This window comes from Siphateles boraxobius, unplaced genomic scaffold (assembly GCF_051911475.1).
Source record: "Siphateles boraxobius isolate OS27281-9 unplaced genomic scaffold, OSU_SipBor_1 11, whole genome shotgun sequence".
Lineage (NCBI taxonomy): Eukaryota > Metazoa > Chordata > Actinopteri > Cypriniformes > Leuciscidae > Siphateles > Siphateles boraxobius.
The window spans coordinates 10,637,213-10,651,920 of record NW_027508711.1 but is presented as its reverse complement, the minus strand read 5'-3'; the positions used below and the strand labels follow the sequence as shown (position 1 = coordinate 10,651,920).

The 14,708-nt window shown below is 36.2% G+C and overlaps 1 protein-coding gene across 4 annotated transcripts in view; it reads left to right on the top strand.

Annotated features, from left to right (window-relative positions):
* dacha (dachshund a) overlaps positions 1-14,434 on the top strand; it is a 159,931-nt gene extending 145,497 nt beyond the window's left edge. For 3 of the 4 annotated variants that reach the window (XM_077196429.1, XM_077196415.1, XM_077196437.1), the window contains 5 exons: positions 490-635; positions 1,150-1,297; positions 3,053-3,199; positions 6,637-6,702; positions 12,955-14,434. In XM_077196429.1, coding sequence (XP_077052544.1) covers positions 490-635; positions 1,150-1,297; positions 3,053-3,199; positions 6,637-6,702; positions 12,955-12,992 — 545 coding nt within the window. In that variant the 3' untranslated portion in view covers positions 12,993-14,434. Of the gene's footprint in view, positions 1-489; positions 637-1,141; positions 1,298-3,052; positions 3,200-6,636; positions 6,703-12,954 lie in introns of all 4 variants that reach the window. The other variant, XM_077196422.1, reaches the window with a different exon arrangement.
* Positions 14,435-14,708: the final 274 nt, after the last annotated feature.

The following is a 14,708-nucleotide window of genomic DNA, read 5'->3' as shown; positions in this document are numbered from 1 at the left end:
TTTCCAGATTACTGTTGGTTATAGTGTTTACTTCCTTTACTTTTAACAATTTCTTTATTTTTGAAAAATACTATAATAAGATTACAGAATCAAGAAGTTTAATTTCTTTAAAGAAATCTGTTTATTTTATATTTATTTTTTGAAATCACGTTCCAATCATTGTTCTCATTATGATTAATTTTTAACTAATTTATTTCTAATTTTGTAAATATGTAAAATAGGTATTAATTTATAATTGTTGTTTACCCGCTTTAAATGAAATACTCTTATATCATATATATCATCTTTTAGCCATCCTGCTCTAAACATTCGGCAAAACAGTTATGATGACAAACTGAATAGTAATAAATTAAATGTAATTTGTAAATGCTTTAATCATGCATTAAAATATAAAATTGAATTAGGCACATGTTTTAACAAGTTAATGTTGACAGTCATAAAATCACTGGTGTGACTATTCATGACGTATATTATGTTGTGTTTTGCCAGATGAGGCTCAGTTAGCTTTGCCCATGCAGAAGCCAGGGTTCGAGAAGCTTCCTCTGGGCACTCAGACTCTTCCTCCAGGCTTCCCCGCCCCCTTCCTGTTTGCAGATGGCCTCTCTTCAGTGGAGACATTGCTCACTAACATCCAGGTACATCCAATGTGTGTTTTGTTTGCGTATGTTTGTAAGGAATGGTTCAGTCCAAAATTAAGTCAGTTCATATTTAATCATGTCTGACAAGATTACCAGTGAATTGTTTAAATTTCAGTGTGTTCCTCACACAAATCCTTTGTATAGCTTCAAAGGCTTATGGATGTGTATATAAGTATAAAATCTTATTAACAAAAACTGTGAGAGTCAATATAGGTAGATTGATTGATTGACCACAATTTCCAGAAGAGCCACAATGTTCTTCAGTAAAAACAACATTAAGGAGGGGAAAAAGAAATATGATTTCAGTTTACATCTTGATTGTAAGTTTTGTTACAACTAAGTTATCCTGCAACCCCTTTGGAAGTTTGCTGAGGATCCCTGATGGGCCCCGGCCCCCTGGTTGAGAACCACTGCTTTAAAGTATATACAGTATGCATGTTGCATAAGGTAACTGTGGATGTTTATCTGTGTATTAAAATCGACTGTGTCTTGTGTTCTGTTGGCGGCTCAGGGGCTTCTGAAGGTGGCTGTGGATAATGCCCGTGTGCAGGAGAAACACGTGCAACAGGAACGCAAGGAGTTAAAGATGGAGCTGTACAGAGAAAGAGAGATGAGAGAGAGTCTGGAGAGACAGCTCACCTCTGAACTGCACAGCCGAGGTACGTACACACACCTGATTAAACTGGAGGACGTTAGGCTGCTTCATAATTTAACAATCAGCGTCACACGCTGAAATAAATTTGGTGTAACAATTTTCACTCAGAAATTCCTAGTAAATTAATTACAAAGAGGAGACAAGTAAAACATTGAATTAAATGTGACATTTTGAAGTAGAAAGCATTTTCTTGCAAAACGCACTACAATAAACTTTGTTTTATTTAAAACTTTGAAAGCATTGTTTTTTTTACGCTATATACTACTTAATATAATAGTTATATTTTAGGTCCAGAATTCCTACAGTAATAGAAATCGTAAAAACAAATAATGGAAAATTAATGGACTTTTCTAAAGTAATAATATTCCTTATTTTAAGTAAATATGTTATCATTTATAAATAAATAGTTATAAAATTATGTAATTATAATAAATATTTATAATAATTAAATAGTATTAATTATTTAGTCTTATCCTGTTTTCACTAATGACTCATGGAAATCCATTGGACTTATGATCATTATCATCATTTTCTTTTAGTAAACACATTAACGCATGACGAACACTAAGAAAAAGCTCAGAGTGTGTGCCGCCAATTCTCTCCTTACATCGCAACCAAACCGTGTCACTAGTGGATTTACTGCCAATTCAACTGCCGTCGTTTGCGCCAAGAAATTAAGCCAATTATTCAGCTGGATAACAACTCTGACAATATGTACAAACACCTCAATAATTTATTAGCCATGGCTGTTACAGCATTTCATGTTATTTTAATGCGCACTGTTATATGGTGGATGATTTGGCCAATCAAAGGCAAGTAATTAGAGGTGCGAGGAGGAAGGGACATACATTTAACGCTGTAAGCGAGTGAACATGCCGAGAGCTTGTTTAAAGGTCTTCTGCCAGAGTCTGAGTCTTTCAAAAGGCTGTTAATTGCTGTGAATCCACATATACACAGAGTTGATTATGTTTGCACATATTCAGAGATTGTGTTGTGTGAAAACAGTGCTGTGTGAACACGTGTTGGCGTTAGGTGTGTGTACAGCTGTTGTGTTGTCCTATAAATGTGAATTGGTTGGTTAAACTTGTTATTTTATTAGTAGTGATAACCAAGACAAAAAAAGGGTTATTTTAAAGGTAATTCTGTCATAAATTACTCACCCTCATGTCGTTCCAAAGCCGTAAGACTTTCATTCATCTTTGGAACACAAATGAAGATCTTTTTGATGAAATCTAAGAGCTTTCTTTCCCTCCATTGACTGCTAGAAAACTGACACTTTCTCACTTCAAAAAGTCCATAAATAGATCGTAAAACAAAAAAGGGTGAGTAATTAATGACAGAATTTTCATTTTTGGGGGAACTATCCCTTTAAGAACTAAAAGGTTCTTTGGGAGAACCAAAAATTGTTCTTCTATTGCATCGCTATGAAAAACCTTTATTTTTTAAGAGTGTAGGGTTAGCGAATATGAGTAATACTAATAGTGATGCCCTAGGAAACACCACTAACTAGGCCATATTTCCATTAGTTTATTACTTTGAACATCTAAAAACCTTGCAATTTTACATATCCTTTCTGGAAGCTGTTGCACGTAGCGCACCGTATGTTTTTGTTTTGCTAGTGCTAATGAGCACTTTCAAGTCTCTAATGTGTGAATGCGAGTCTGCTCTGGCGTCTCCGTGTGTTTTCAGACACCATGCTGAACGAGCGAAGTGTTTTACGTTTGAATGTTTGTTCAAACCTCTTTCTGGTCTCCCTCAGCTACTATTCAGAAGCGTCTGAAGAAGGAAAAGAAGGCAAAGAGGAAACTGCAGGAGGCTCTGGAGTTTGAGTCCAAGAGGAGAGAGCAGGTGGAACAGGCTCTCAAACAGGCCACATCTCCTGAGAGTCTCCGCATGAGTCTCAACGGTGGGCTTCTGCTTTTTGATTTGACACAATAAATGACAAGCCCACAGTCAAATCTCATTGGTCCAAAATCCAGCTCCATATAGTTATGAGATCAACAGGTTAAAAACATTCCTGAAGAAAGTCAAAAAAATTTCTACCATGAGCTCAAAGATTGTTAATCAATGATATTTGCTAAAACACTTGTTTGGTTTTAACATAGGCCTATTTACAATATAATATTTACACAATAATATTGTTGGAATTTTTGACAGTATTTAATTGTCCAGGTAGAAAAAAAACCTTACTACACATAATCCTGAAAGAAAGATCCACCAATCAATTTCACTGTTATCATGGAAATGAGAAACATGCCAAAAGAGCTCAGCAGTGGTCGCCCACTCCCATGAAGCATTGCAAATGTCAATTTGAGACAGTTTCCCTACACTTATATATCTACATATTTAAAAAATCAAATATATTGTTTTTAATGAATGACTTTCATTCAGACGACTATATGGTACAGTTGTTTGTGATTTAGTTCAGTTATCAATGCTTTATGGATTGAGTAGCCATCCCACATATAAGAATTTAGGTTTTCTACCAGGGCTTGACATTAACACCCACCACCCCACCAAATGCGGATGGATTTCAGCAGTGGCGTGTAACGCACTCCTACTAGCCACTTTGGCGAGTTGAATGTTATATATAACACACATTTTTCAATTGCGGTCTTTTAAAAAGGCATTTGAAATAATAAACTAAGTAATGTCAAAAATATAGATTTTTCAATATATATCGATACCGAAATATCTGAAATGCTTCCATTACTCATTTTCCACAGAACAAATATACAACAAATCTTTTTCATATTTTCTTATAATATATAAATACACGATACCAGATCTTTTCTCTCCGACAGCGAGTTACACACAAACCTGCCTCGCCTCACTCCTTTCATTTGCTCCTGATGAATATAGTTTCTGTTACAGGGCTTGAATTTCGGTGTATGGTTTCGTGTGGTGCACATAATTTTTACTCATTCCCGCAGATTTTGTGCTCGCATCCAAAGTGCACGCACATAAAGCCTCCTCTTAGTACTAAATTGAGTTCTTTTTCGCTGCTTATTGCGCATAAACAGTCAAATACACACAAAATAATGTCTACACTTGGCGAGTATTCATGTAAACACAGTCAGTTATGTTTTAAGTGAACGTAAACAGTATAATGGATCCGTGCGTCAGGTCTTAAAGTGACAGCAGCCTAATATACCTCCTGTCAAATCATGAGATTACATTAAAAAATATCTTTATGGCAGTTTCTTCTCATGGTCTCAATGTCAAAAACGTGGACAGTGAAAAATGCTGAGTGGCTAGTGACTTTGGAAAATCACTAGTCACAGTGGCTGGTGAGCATAAAAGTTAATGTCAAGCCCTGTTTTCTACCATTCTCCTTTCATATTTTTTTATAATTTGCTTTTTTGTTTAAGGCTTAAACCAGTTCTTGAGAATATATTTATTTTTTAAATATGTATGGAGAAATGAATGAATACTTCCAGAATCACTGAAAAAGGGGGTGGTCAATTGTTCAGTACATTTTATTAAAAATCACGTGTTATATTTGGCTGTGATTGTTGCTTTCATTGACAACAGAATATTGACTTAACACCGGAAACTCGTGTCACACCTTGTTTGGACATGGTGTAACATACACAGACATAGGCCTCTTTACAGTCTATCCTGTGATACATTCACACTATTTTTAAAGATCTGCCTATTCAGATCTTTTTATCTGTTTGTCCATCAATATTTCATTCAACCTTATGTTCGTTCTCATATTTTGTTAATTGGTGCTGATATTGGTATTTCCGTCCCAGTCATAACTATTAGCGATGCATTAGCGTCATAATCTCAGCTGAGGAAATGGAGTCTGATGTTTATCATAAACGCTTTAAATGCGCGCACTTATCAAGGCCAAACCATTTCCCTAATCGCTTGCTGTTGTTTTGATTACACTTTTTTAATTGTGAATATCTTAACAGAAGCAGAATTTGAATAGATAAAAAAACAAAAACGTTTTCAAGACATCTGCAAGTATTTTCTGCTGGGGCAATTATTAGGCCAAGGCTGATTAGACGGGAATTCATTAGGACAAATGCCTTTTGTTTTTGCCTTTCATCTGCGGGCAATGCTAGAAAAAGATCCCTATTGTGTACGTCTGCTGTTACGTCACATCTCTCCTCAGATAACGCTACTTCCACGTTTGTTTATCCGTGGGACGCTGCCTTTGTTGTGGAGATTATTTCCAAATGCAGTTCAACTAAACTGAGCTAGGTAGACAACATGAATTAAAATAAAAAAAATCTATTTACTTTAATATATTTACTACTACACACTACCATTCAAAGGTTTAGGGTTGGTAAGGTTTTTAAAAAGTCTGCTCACCAAGGCTGCATTTATTTGATCAGAAAAATATAATGTAATAATATTTCACAATATTACTATTTTTAATCTAAAATAACTTTATTTGAATATTGAATTCTCTTTGAAATTTAAATGAATTTATTCCTGTGATCAAAGCTGAGTTTTCAGCATCTTTACTCCAGTCTTCAGTGTCACATGATCCTTCAGAAATCATTCTAATATGCTGATTTGCTGCTCAAGAAACATTTCTTATTATTATAAATGTTGAAAACAGTTGTGCTACTTAATATATTTTTTTTTGTAGAAACCATGACATGGTTTAAAATAAATCTTTTGTAACATTATAAATGTGTTTACTGTCAATTTTGATCAATTTAATGCGACCGATACTGATTAAAAGTATACATTTTTCACACACAAAAGTCACCCAAAACTTGAATAGCACTTAATTTTAATATTTAACTTTTTCCACATCTGATTTCTTTCACCATCTAATTAATTCCTAATGGATACAATCAACCTACATTTCGTTTTTGCTGAATATCAGGTTACACTCAATAATATGTAGTATTACAAAATCAAAATGGGTCACCGACGCTTTTTCATGTTTACTTCAAGACCCACTTTTAAATGAGGCTTAAAGATAAATAGGGGCTTTATACATTTTCAAAAATTAATGTTATTGGGGAGCATTAAATAAAGATAAATAAAATCTTGGTAAGAAATAGCTGTGAAGCTTATAAATATTTGAAATTTTGAACACCAAATCAAAGTCATGTGGTACAACCAATGTACAGAAACATGCAGAAAAAAAAATAAAACAGAAAATATTTCTGTTTTCTGTTATATTGGAGAGGACTCCAGAAGACCCTCGTGATTTTGTATCAAGCTCAATAAATCGATCAGTTTGTAAAATGTCAGATGGTGCAATGTATAATTATATAATTTTTGTAAATATATTTATTTGAGACAAGGGCATGTTTTACTGATAAAGAACATGTAGCGAGAGCTCTAATTGTGTGAAGTATTTGGTTTTAGAGGCAGTGATACCAGAGGTGAAGTCTGAACATAATGGCAACCAGCAGGAGAACTCAGCTGTACAAGGTAAGAAGTTACACAAACTGTATTTAAACTACGTGTATAACTACAAAACTCGAAAATAAAGACCTGACATGAGTCATTCGGTATTTGAATGAAAAGAAGATGCAACCAGCCATGTGCTGTACATATGGTCCAGAGGCCCCCCTGTCTCCTGGGGCCGAATCCCAGCAAAACTACCAGAGTAAATCCCTGAACTTGCCTTACATCTCATTGGGTCCCTTTGAAGATGTCCAACTCTTTCGGGAGTGAGATTACAAACTGATGTTTTCATGTGCCTTTCACGCTTCCGTTCCCTGAGATCTATTTGCGCTTTACAGCGCTTCTGCACACACTCATACAGTTTCATTCTTATCCCTGTTCCATCTGTCTTTCCCTCCTTCCCTCCAAGCTAGCCTCCCAAATCTGGCCAAAAGTTGTGGTTGATAAATGGGACCTATTATCAACACGTCTGACGGCGAATTAAAGACCCGCTGCCGTACATCTTATTGAAATGTGGGGCTGGGGGAAGGTGAATAAATACATATGTTTACAGAAGATGCAGTAGAAATGGGCTGCAAAGTGCTCCACTGAAAATGAGCAAAATGTTTTTCCCCTATATAGCCAATTTCACAGTCTGCAAATAAAGAGACTTCAATTTTTCTTCTGGCTTTGACAGCGGCTCTGTAACCGAGCACTGCTGAAGCGTTTGCAGAGTAGATGATTTTTTTTCTTCTTCTTTGGGGCGGCACCAGGGTTCATTCGCAGTGTAAAGGGGTCATCCCCGGGTGATTGTAGGTTTTTCGGGTTGAATCAGACAGTACTTCACCCTAAATCTGTGGCCCATCTCAAGTTTCAAAGTCTGTGACTTTCAACTCCAGGTCAGATCTACAAAACCTGCAGATCAAAGACAGGCAGCCTTAGACTAGACTGAGAAATACATCAATTGTTATTTTGTTGGCCGACATCTGGAGACAGAATAGAGCATGCTGTTGTTAAATCTCGTGAGACATCAAGTAACTCATGACTCGAGAAAACGGTCTTGAAACTAGATCAGTTGTTTTGCACACACAAACCTGTATTTTTATAGTGTACAAAAGTAACAATCGTGACCCACCAACTGAGAAGCACTGATCTTGAAAACTTACAGAGATCCGTTTTGCTGTACTTTCAAACACTTACAATCAGGCCTAAAAATTGACTAAGAGAGCCAATATAAAGGTCAATTTTTTGGTAGAATATTTCTGGCGGTTTGGAGAGAGGGGTGGGCTGAATCCTAAAGTTTCCCTTGCAATGAATTCAACATTTATGGAGCCCCTAAATAGACATGCGAGTGAACACAAACTTTCTCTAGGAAATGCAAAACATTTGTGAGAGAACGCAAAAGCATTGTAATATTTTTTTTTCAGTCAGACCCACTGATTGCTCATTGTGTTCAGTTTGCATATGAATTAAGTATTATTTGTATGTATTGAGCTAGTTATTTATTTTACCAACATTTTGAATCATTTACTGTACAGTGTGTTACTGTACGAATAAAAACAGTATTAGGCCTATATAAGAATATAATTACATAACTACAGTGAACAGTTCATGACAAATAAAAAATTATTTTCGTGCCTTACAAAGCATAAATCTGTATATTTAGATTTCAGAACAATCATTTTGACATTTGTAATACAAAAGCTGAGGTGTCTTGTCCGTCAGCTGTTTTGATATTTCGCGACTGTAATGAAGATGAACATAACTTTTAATAAGCCGGGGAAATTCCCAACTTTAAACAAATAACCAATTAAATGTTTAGGACGTTTGTGTTGCAACTTCAGATATAAAAAACGTTGACTCGTTAGGTAATGTTTCCAAATTAAAATCAGATGATTTCCTATTGATTGAATAGAATGTGAGGGAATATTAGGGAAAACCAATATGGCGGCGCAGTGGCTTCACTTTTTATGATGTCATGAGCAATCCAGTATTTTATATAGATCAGTGATCAGACCACTTTGTTAAACAATGACAAATAATATTTTTGTGGAATGTTTGATTTTCTTTTTAGAATGTATACCATTTGTTACAACAAACCTCTGTTAATATGCATCTTTAATTATAAATTCCAGTTCCTGGCTCACTTTAAATGAGACACAACTGAAATGTTATTAACTACTTTAGCAATATTTTGTCGCATTTGCGACCATTTTAGTTGCAGTGTGGAGGCATGCTTCCAGTAGATTCCCATATAGCCTGCTTTACCGGCCTGTGCCTTGAGTTTAGGCGTCACTAATGTGAGTGTTACAGCAGGGATTAGTGTTAGAGCTCCGTCACAACGCCCCTGACCTTTAGAGCAATGAGCAGAACCAGGAAACGGGAAGATCAGAACATTCCCCCATAATGCAGTGGCTAATACGAGGTGCAAATTAGGCTCTCTACGATGGGGCCGTAATCGCTCTGACTCAGTTTTAGGCTGTTCTGCACTTCATGAGCAGTGATCAGCACACTACAACAGAAAAAAACAGCCTTGCATTACACTTTAATATCCATATCTTAAAGGGAAAAAACATCTTCAATATAGTTGATATAATAATTCAGTTTAAGGCTGTAAAATGAATCATATATTCTTCTGTTGAGCAAGCTTTTAACTATCGATCCACAAATGCATGTTTTAATGTCGTTTGTGATGGCAACGAAAATTCTTATTTAAAACAACTAAATTTGCAATATGAAGGGAAATATTCAGCAATAAAAATACATATCATGGCCGTAGATTACTTATTCAGTGTAAACAACAAATTAATAGTAACAAACTATCGAAGAGCGTATCCGATCAGTTCGCTAAGGAATGCTGTGCTTTGTTCAGGAAGAAAAGAATTCCAAGATCATAATGATCCCGTCCTCTCTCGGATGCACGGATCATCACTTTATCTCTACACTTTTTTATCTAGAAGTTCTATCAAGCTGAAAGAGGAAAGGTGTCTGTGCAATCAGCTTACAAAGTCTGGCAGCCGCCCCACCTGGGGAGCTTGTGTATGAAGTCTGTTGTCCGCTCCACCCCTCCCCTAGATCCCGAACCTCACCACATTTATCCATTACAGCCGGCAAAAATCTAATTAGCCCGTGCTTCTCTCCCAAGTCGGACTTCACAGTTTTGCAAGCTTAGCAGTGACAGCTGATTTCATTAGGTTTGATTGTCCTTGCCGAAATCCCACTCGTCGGGCTAAAAGCTTTTTGCGCTTTCTCAGGTTCCACCTCTATGTTGGGCCATTACGATGACCCGTGCCTTTTTTTATTAATCAAGACAAGTGGCGCTAACAGAAAACTGCTGAACACAAAGGAAGGTGACATCATTTTACAAGCCGATTAAGAGAAGTGTGGAGTGGTGGAGGGAGAGAGCGAGTGAAGAAGGGAGGTGAGGTGAAAATGTAATTAAGGAGCAAACCGAACTCAAAACATTGGAGTCACACTCAACGGGCGTCATTTCAGAGAATTCCGTACATGTTCCAACAATCAGCACGGAAAGTGTGCAGATTTCGTATGGGTCTATCTGAACACACTGTACTTCAATATACCATTCATATCCAGTGGTACATTTTCTTCAAGCCACTAATTGGTATCGTGCAGTGATATAATGAGTGTGAATAATCGAGGATGAGGCAGTGGTTTGTGTTTCGAGTGAATAATTGAGACCGTGGTTATAGGAAGGGGAGCAGTGTTAAATATGGAGTGTGTTGGTGAGGAGGAGGTCCCAGAGGAGGACCACCCTCACCTCCCCATCCATCTAGTTACAGAATTCTACATGTGGGGCAAAAGAGCCAAAGATGCATAGGGTTGACCTCATCGCTGGAAACAGTTACTCATTTACTGAAATACCGATATAAGGAGGAGAATGAAATATTTAAACAGCTGCCTTGAATACAACTTTAAATATTTGGATGTTTTAGGTTAGGGCTACAACACCTAATAGATAAAAATCAGTAAGGTAAAACATAAAAGTATAAAAATGTGAATATGAAAATATTTTGCACATTGAAGAGCACATCTTGTCCAAATGTGGAATAACATACTTTTCAATGCTGAATATAAAATGTGCCTTAATTAGAAGATGAAAAAAAAATAGCTTTCACAAGTTCATTACACATATTTTTACAAATAATATGAGCTCATTAAATAAAAAATGTGCAAGATGCAGATTAAAATACTTTTAGATGGAGTTTAGCAGTGAAACATTCACAAAAGAGAAATTCATATCGTTAAAGCATTGAATACTGGTATTTTGGCCCACCTCCCGCTTAACAAAACGGATAGTGTCCCGCTCTGTCAGGTCTCTGTATTAGGTGTATGAACTATTTGCTCCGGTGTCTCCTGGGTACAGCTTCATCATGGCAGATTTAGTCTGCTGTCAGCCATAGGACTCAATTAATTGCACTTCAGGATATTACTCGTAACTCATATTTCAGAGCAAGTGAAATACCCGCCTTCTATTTATCTCTTCCAGCGTCTCTCCCTCCCTTTAGCACCAGCAGGCCTCAATGTGGCATTCAAACATTGCAAATGGTTCATATAATATATGAATGTCATTTGTAATGTTTATATAACACATTTATTATTCATGCTCCATGTATGCTTAAGAACAAAGAGGTTTGAACACGAGAAAGCATTTCAATTCAGATTTCAATCGGCACTTTCCACGAATGGGATACAAAAACAGGGCCTGAAATTCTTTCAACTAACATTGAAAATCAGTGCTTCAACTTTAGAAACTTTTAGGAATTAAAATTAGATTAAACAGTTTTATAGTTGAAACCCTGTTACCAAAATATGGGATCTCACAGTTTAAAAACCTTAATTTGTGTGTTCTTATTTTATAGTAATATACACAGATAAAATTAAGATTTTCCCAAATTGACTGATATTTGGCCATGATGAGATTGAGATTATTGGCCAATAACTGCTTGTCAGTTCCAAAATCTGACAACCTTGTCAAATGAAAATTATTTATTTATTATTATTAAACACGCACACAACTGTAAATGCAATAATTTGTGTGAAATTCCATAAAGGTAATTTGTAGAAAGGGCTCAAATGTAGTGAAGTCACTCACCCAGTATCCCAAATCAAAGAATGTTACTTTTTTTTTAAAAAATTTCTCTAATGTAGGTAAAATTAATGACTAACCAAATTTGACATACAGAGATACAAACATTTTTGGCAATTATATTTTGTAATTAAACTAATAGAATTGAATAATTTCTAATATATTTCATTTTTACTCCAATTAAATATATACCAAATTATATCAAAATTGTTGAACACGTTCAAGACTTCTGTGGAAACCCCAGTTTGTGGAAAATGTCACAAATCAATGTATCTTTTTCACATAACCCCTGGACAAATGTCATTTTTTTCCATGTCCAGTTTAAAAGTTGACAGATTTGGGGTGGCCTGTAGATTATGTGAGGGGAGTAAACATGCCCAGTTTAACATCTTGCTCTCCCTCTCTTACGCTGGCTCGTCGTCCATGTACCTTGACAACTGTGCTGTTTTGTTTACATCCTGCATACATATTAGCTCATCTGTTGGTGCTTGCAGAAACGAGCATGTTGAACATGTAAAAGCACTCGAGTCCTAATGAACTGCTTCCTGTGTGACGGTGCGCTGCGAGCTCTTCGATTAACATGCATCTGCAGCACTCCTGCCCCTCAACCACCAGCTGTTTCTCTCTGATCTAGTGCTTTACGGCCACTGCAAACATAATTCATTCGGAAAATTTGTTACATTTTGCTGTTGAAAGACACTGTCTTTGTTTTTGCTCCTTTTTTATTTATGATGCTTTTGATTCTCTTGGGGGTGGTGGAACATTTATTTTAACACAGTTGTGCTAAAAGTAATAAAATTGTGTTTATGTTATTGGGTTTTAATAGATACAGCTCTAAAATCGTATTGGACATAGTAATATTGTTCAGTCATTAAAAACTATAGATGGTGCAGGTTGATAGGTCCTTTATATGCAATCTGCAAGCTACCACAACCACGTGGAACAAGCTGATTGGCCTTTGCAGATTCTGAGATTGCCAATGAGATTGCTTGCTCAACATTTAAATAGTTGATTCAGTGTTCGCTCTAAGCGAATCAGAATACCTCTGGAAACCCTCCACCTGTCTAGATTGCTTACAGAGGCATGTCTGTGTATCTAATGGCATTAACATACCAAAACTACTTGGAGTTGTCATGACTGAAATATATATAATATCACTGTAATTCACTGCTTTTTTCCCTTCATTACAGAAAACAGACCCTACTCCAAACCACCCATCATGTACTGAAGCTTTGTATCTTTAGTCCCACAACCACGACAGACGTCTCCACCCAGAGATGGATGGGGCGATGCAGAGAGGGGCTCATGGGGCTTTTTTCCGGTGGAAAAGTGGTATGGGTGACCAGTCACCTGAAACCCTTGTACAGGACTTGAGTGTGTATGTACGTGTGTGTGTGTGTGTGTGTGTGTGTGTGTGTGTGTGTGTGTGTGTGTGTGTGTGTGTGTGTGTGTGTGTGTGTGTGTGTTGAGGTGCAGTGCGTTTGGGTCCTCATGAGACTAGCGTGTGTTTCTGAAGCACTGCTTGTTGCTGACCTTTCAACACCACACACACCGATTGTAAAAAAAAAAAATGTCTTTCTCTCTTGTTTTGACTACTTCTACATCCCTCACTTTTTTGAGATTTAAAAACAAAACGTTTTTTTTCTGGATTAAAATTTCATTATCTGATGAATTATCTTTCCTTATGTGAAGCACACAACACCCTCCTCTGAAACCTATCTCCAGTTTATTATTATTATTATTATTATTGAGTGTTATCTGCTGATCCCCCATGATTCTGTGCACCAGTGATTCTGAACAGCACAACTGTCTTGACGAGTCTGTAGAGAACTTTTTCCACAGCATCTCTACATGAAGGGACAAATTAGACAAATATTATGCTGACAGACTCCAAATAGGACACGTGTGCTTCGTTAATAAACATTGTCTACAATTGTTGTTTTGCCTTTCAAGAAAGGGATTCTATATCAACATTTTTCTTTCTTATTTGATGTATTTTTTTTTTGAAAGTGTAAAAATATTTTTCCCATGTTGTCGTTTCCCTGCCTTAAGTTTATTATTCTGTTGTTTATTTTATTATCTGGTTTGTTGTTTTCCATTGTATTTTAATCAGCATTTGAAAAGGATGCTTAAGTGATCTTGAAACAACATTCTTTGTATGTCTTTGCCGTCTTTCTTTGCCCCTTGAAAATGTTTTCTCTATTGCAACTTAAAAAGAAAAAAAAAGTGTTAATTTGATGTTGCTATTAACACAGTATTACAGTACTCCCCCATCTGTTTTTACCCGTTTATAAAGACTTGTAAATGCTTTAGCGTTTGCTATCCTGACGTTGTTATTACGTGGATACATTTATAGTGACACAAAAGAGATGAGAAGTACCCTTCTGCACATTCAGAGCGAGCATGCTTGTAAATACAACGGTGAAAAATGACACTTATCGATTGAAAATAAAATGCTGCCTCTTCAAATCTATTTTTAAACATTTCTAGCGACTCCGTAGGTAACGCAATCACAAATCGGCAGCTACCAATGATGTTGAAACTTGTTTTAAAATGGCAACAGACATTTATCACAGCCTTGCACATGCCACAATGAATAAAAACACCCCTATGGACATCTTGGTAGTTTTTTTTCTCTTTTCTTTGATTAATAAAATTAGGATGGAAACATTTGCCTGGTTTGTCTCTGTTTTTTTCAGAGCTGTTTTTTCAAGGCTGCACAATAAAAACAGTAATGTTGTGAAATATTATTACAATTAAAATACATTTTCTATTTGAATATATTTAAATTGAATATATTTATATTTCTCCAGTCTTCTTTGGTTCTCAAGGAACATTTCTTATTATTATTATTGTCCTGTGTATGTTTGTGGAACGCTTGATACTCCCCCCTCCCCCCTTTTTTGGGAACACTGTAAAATCTTTACTGTCACTTTTGCTGAAT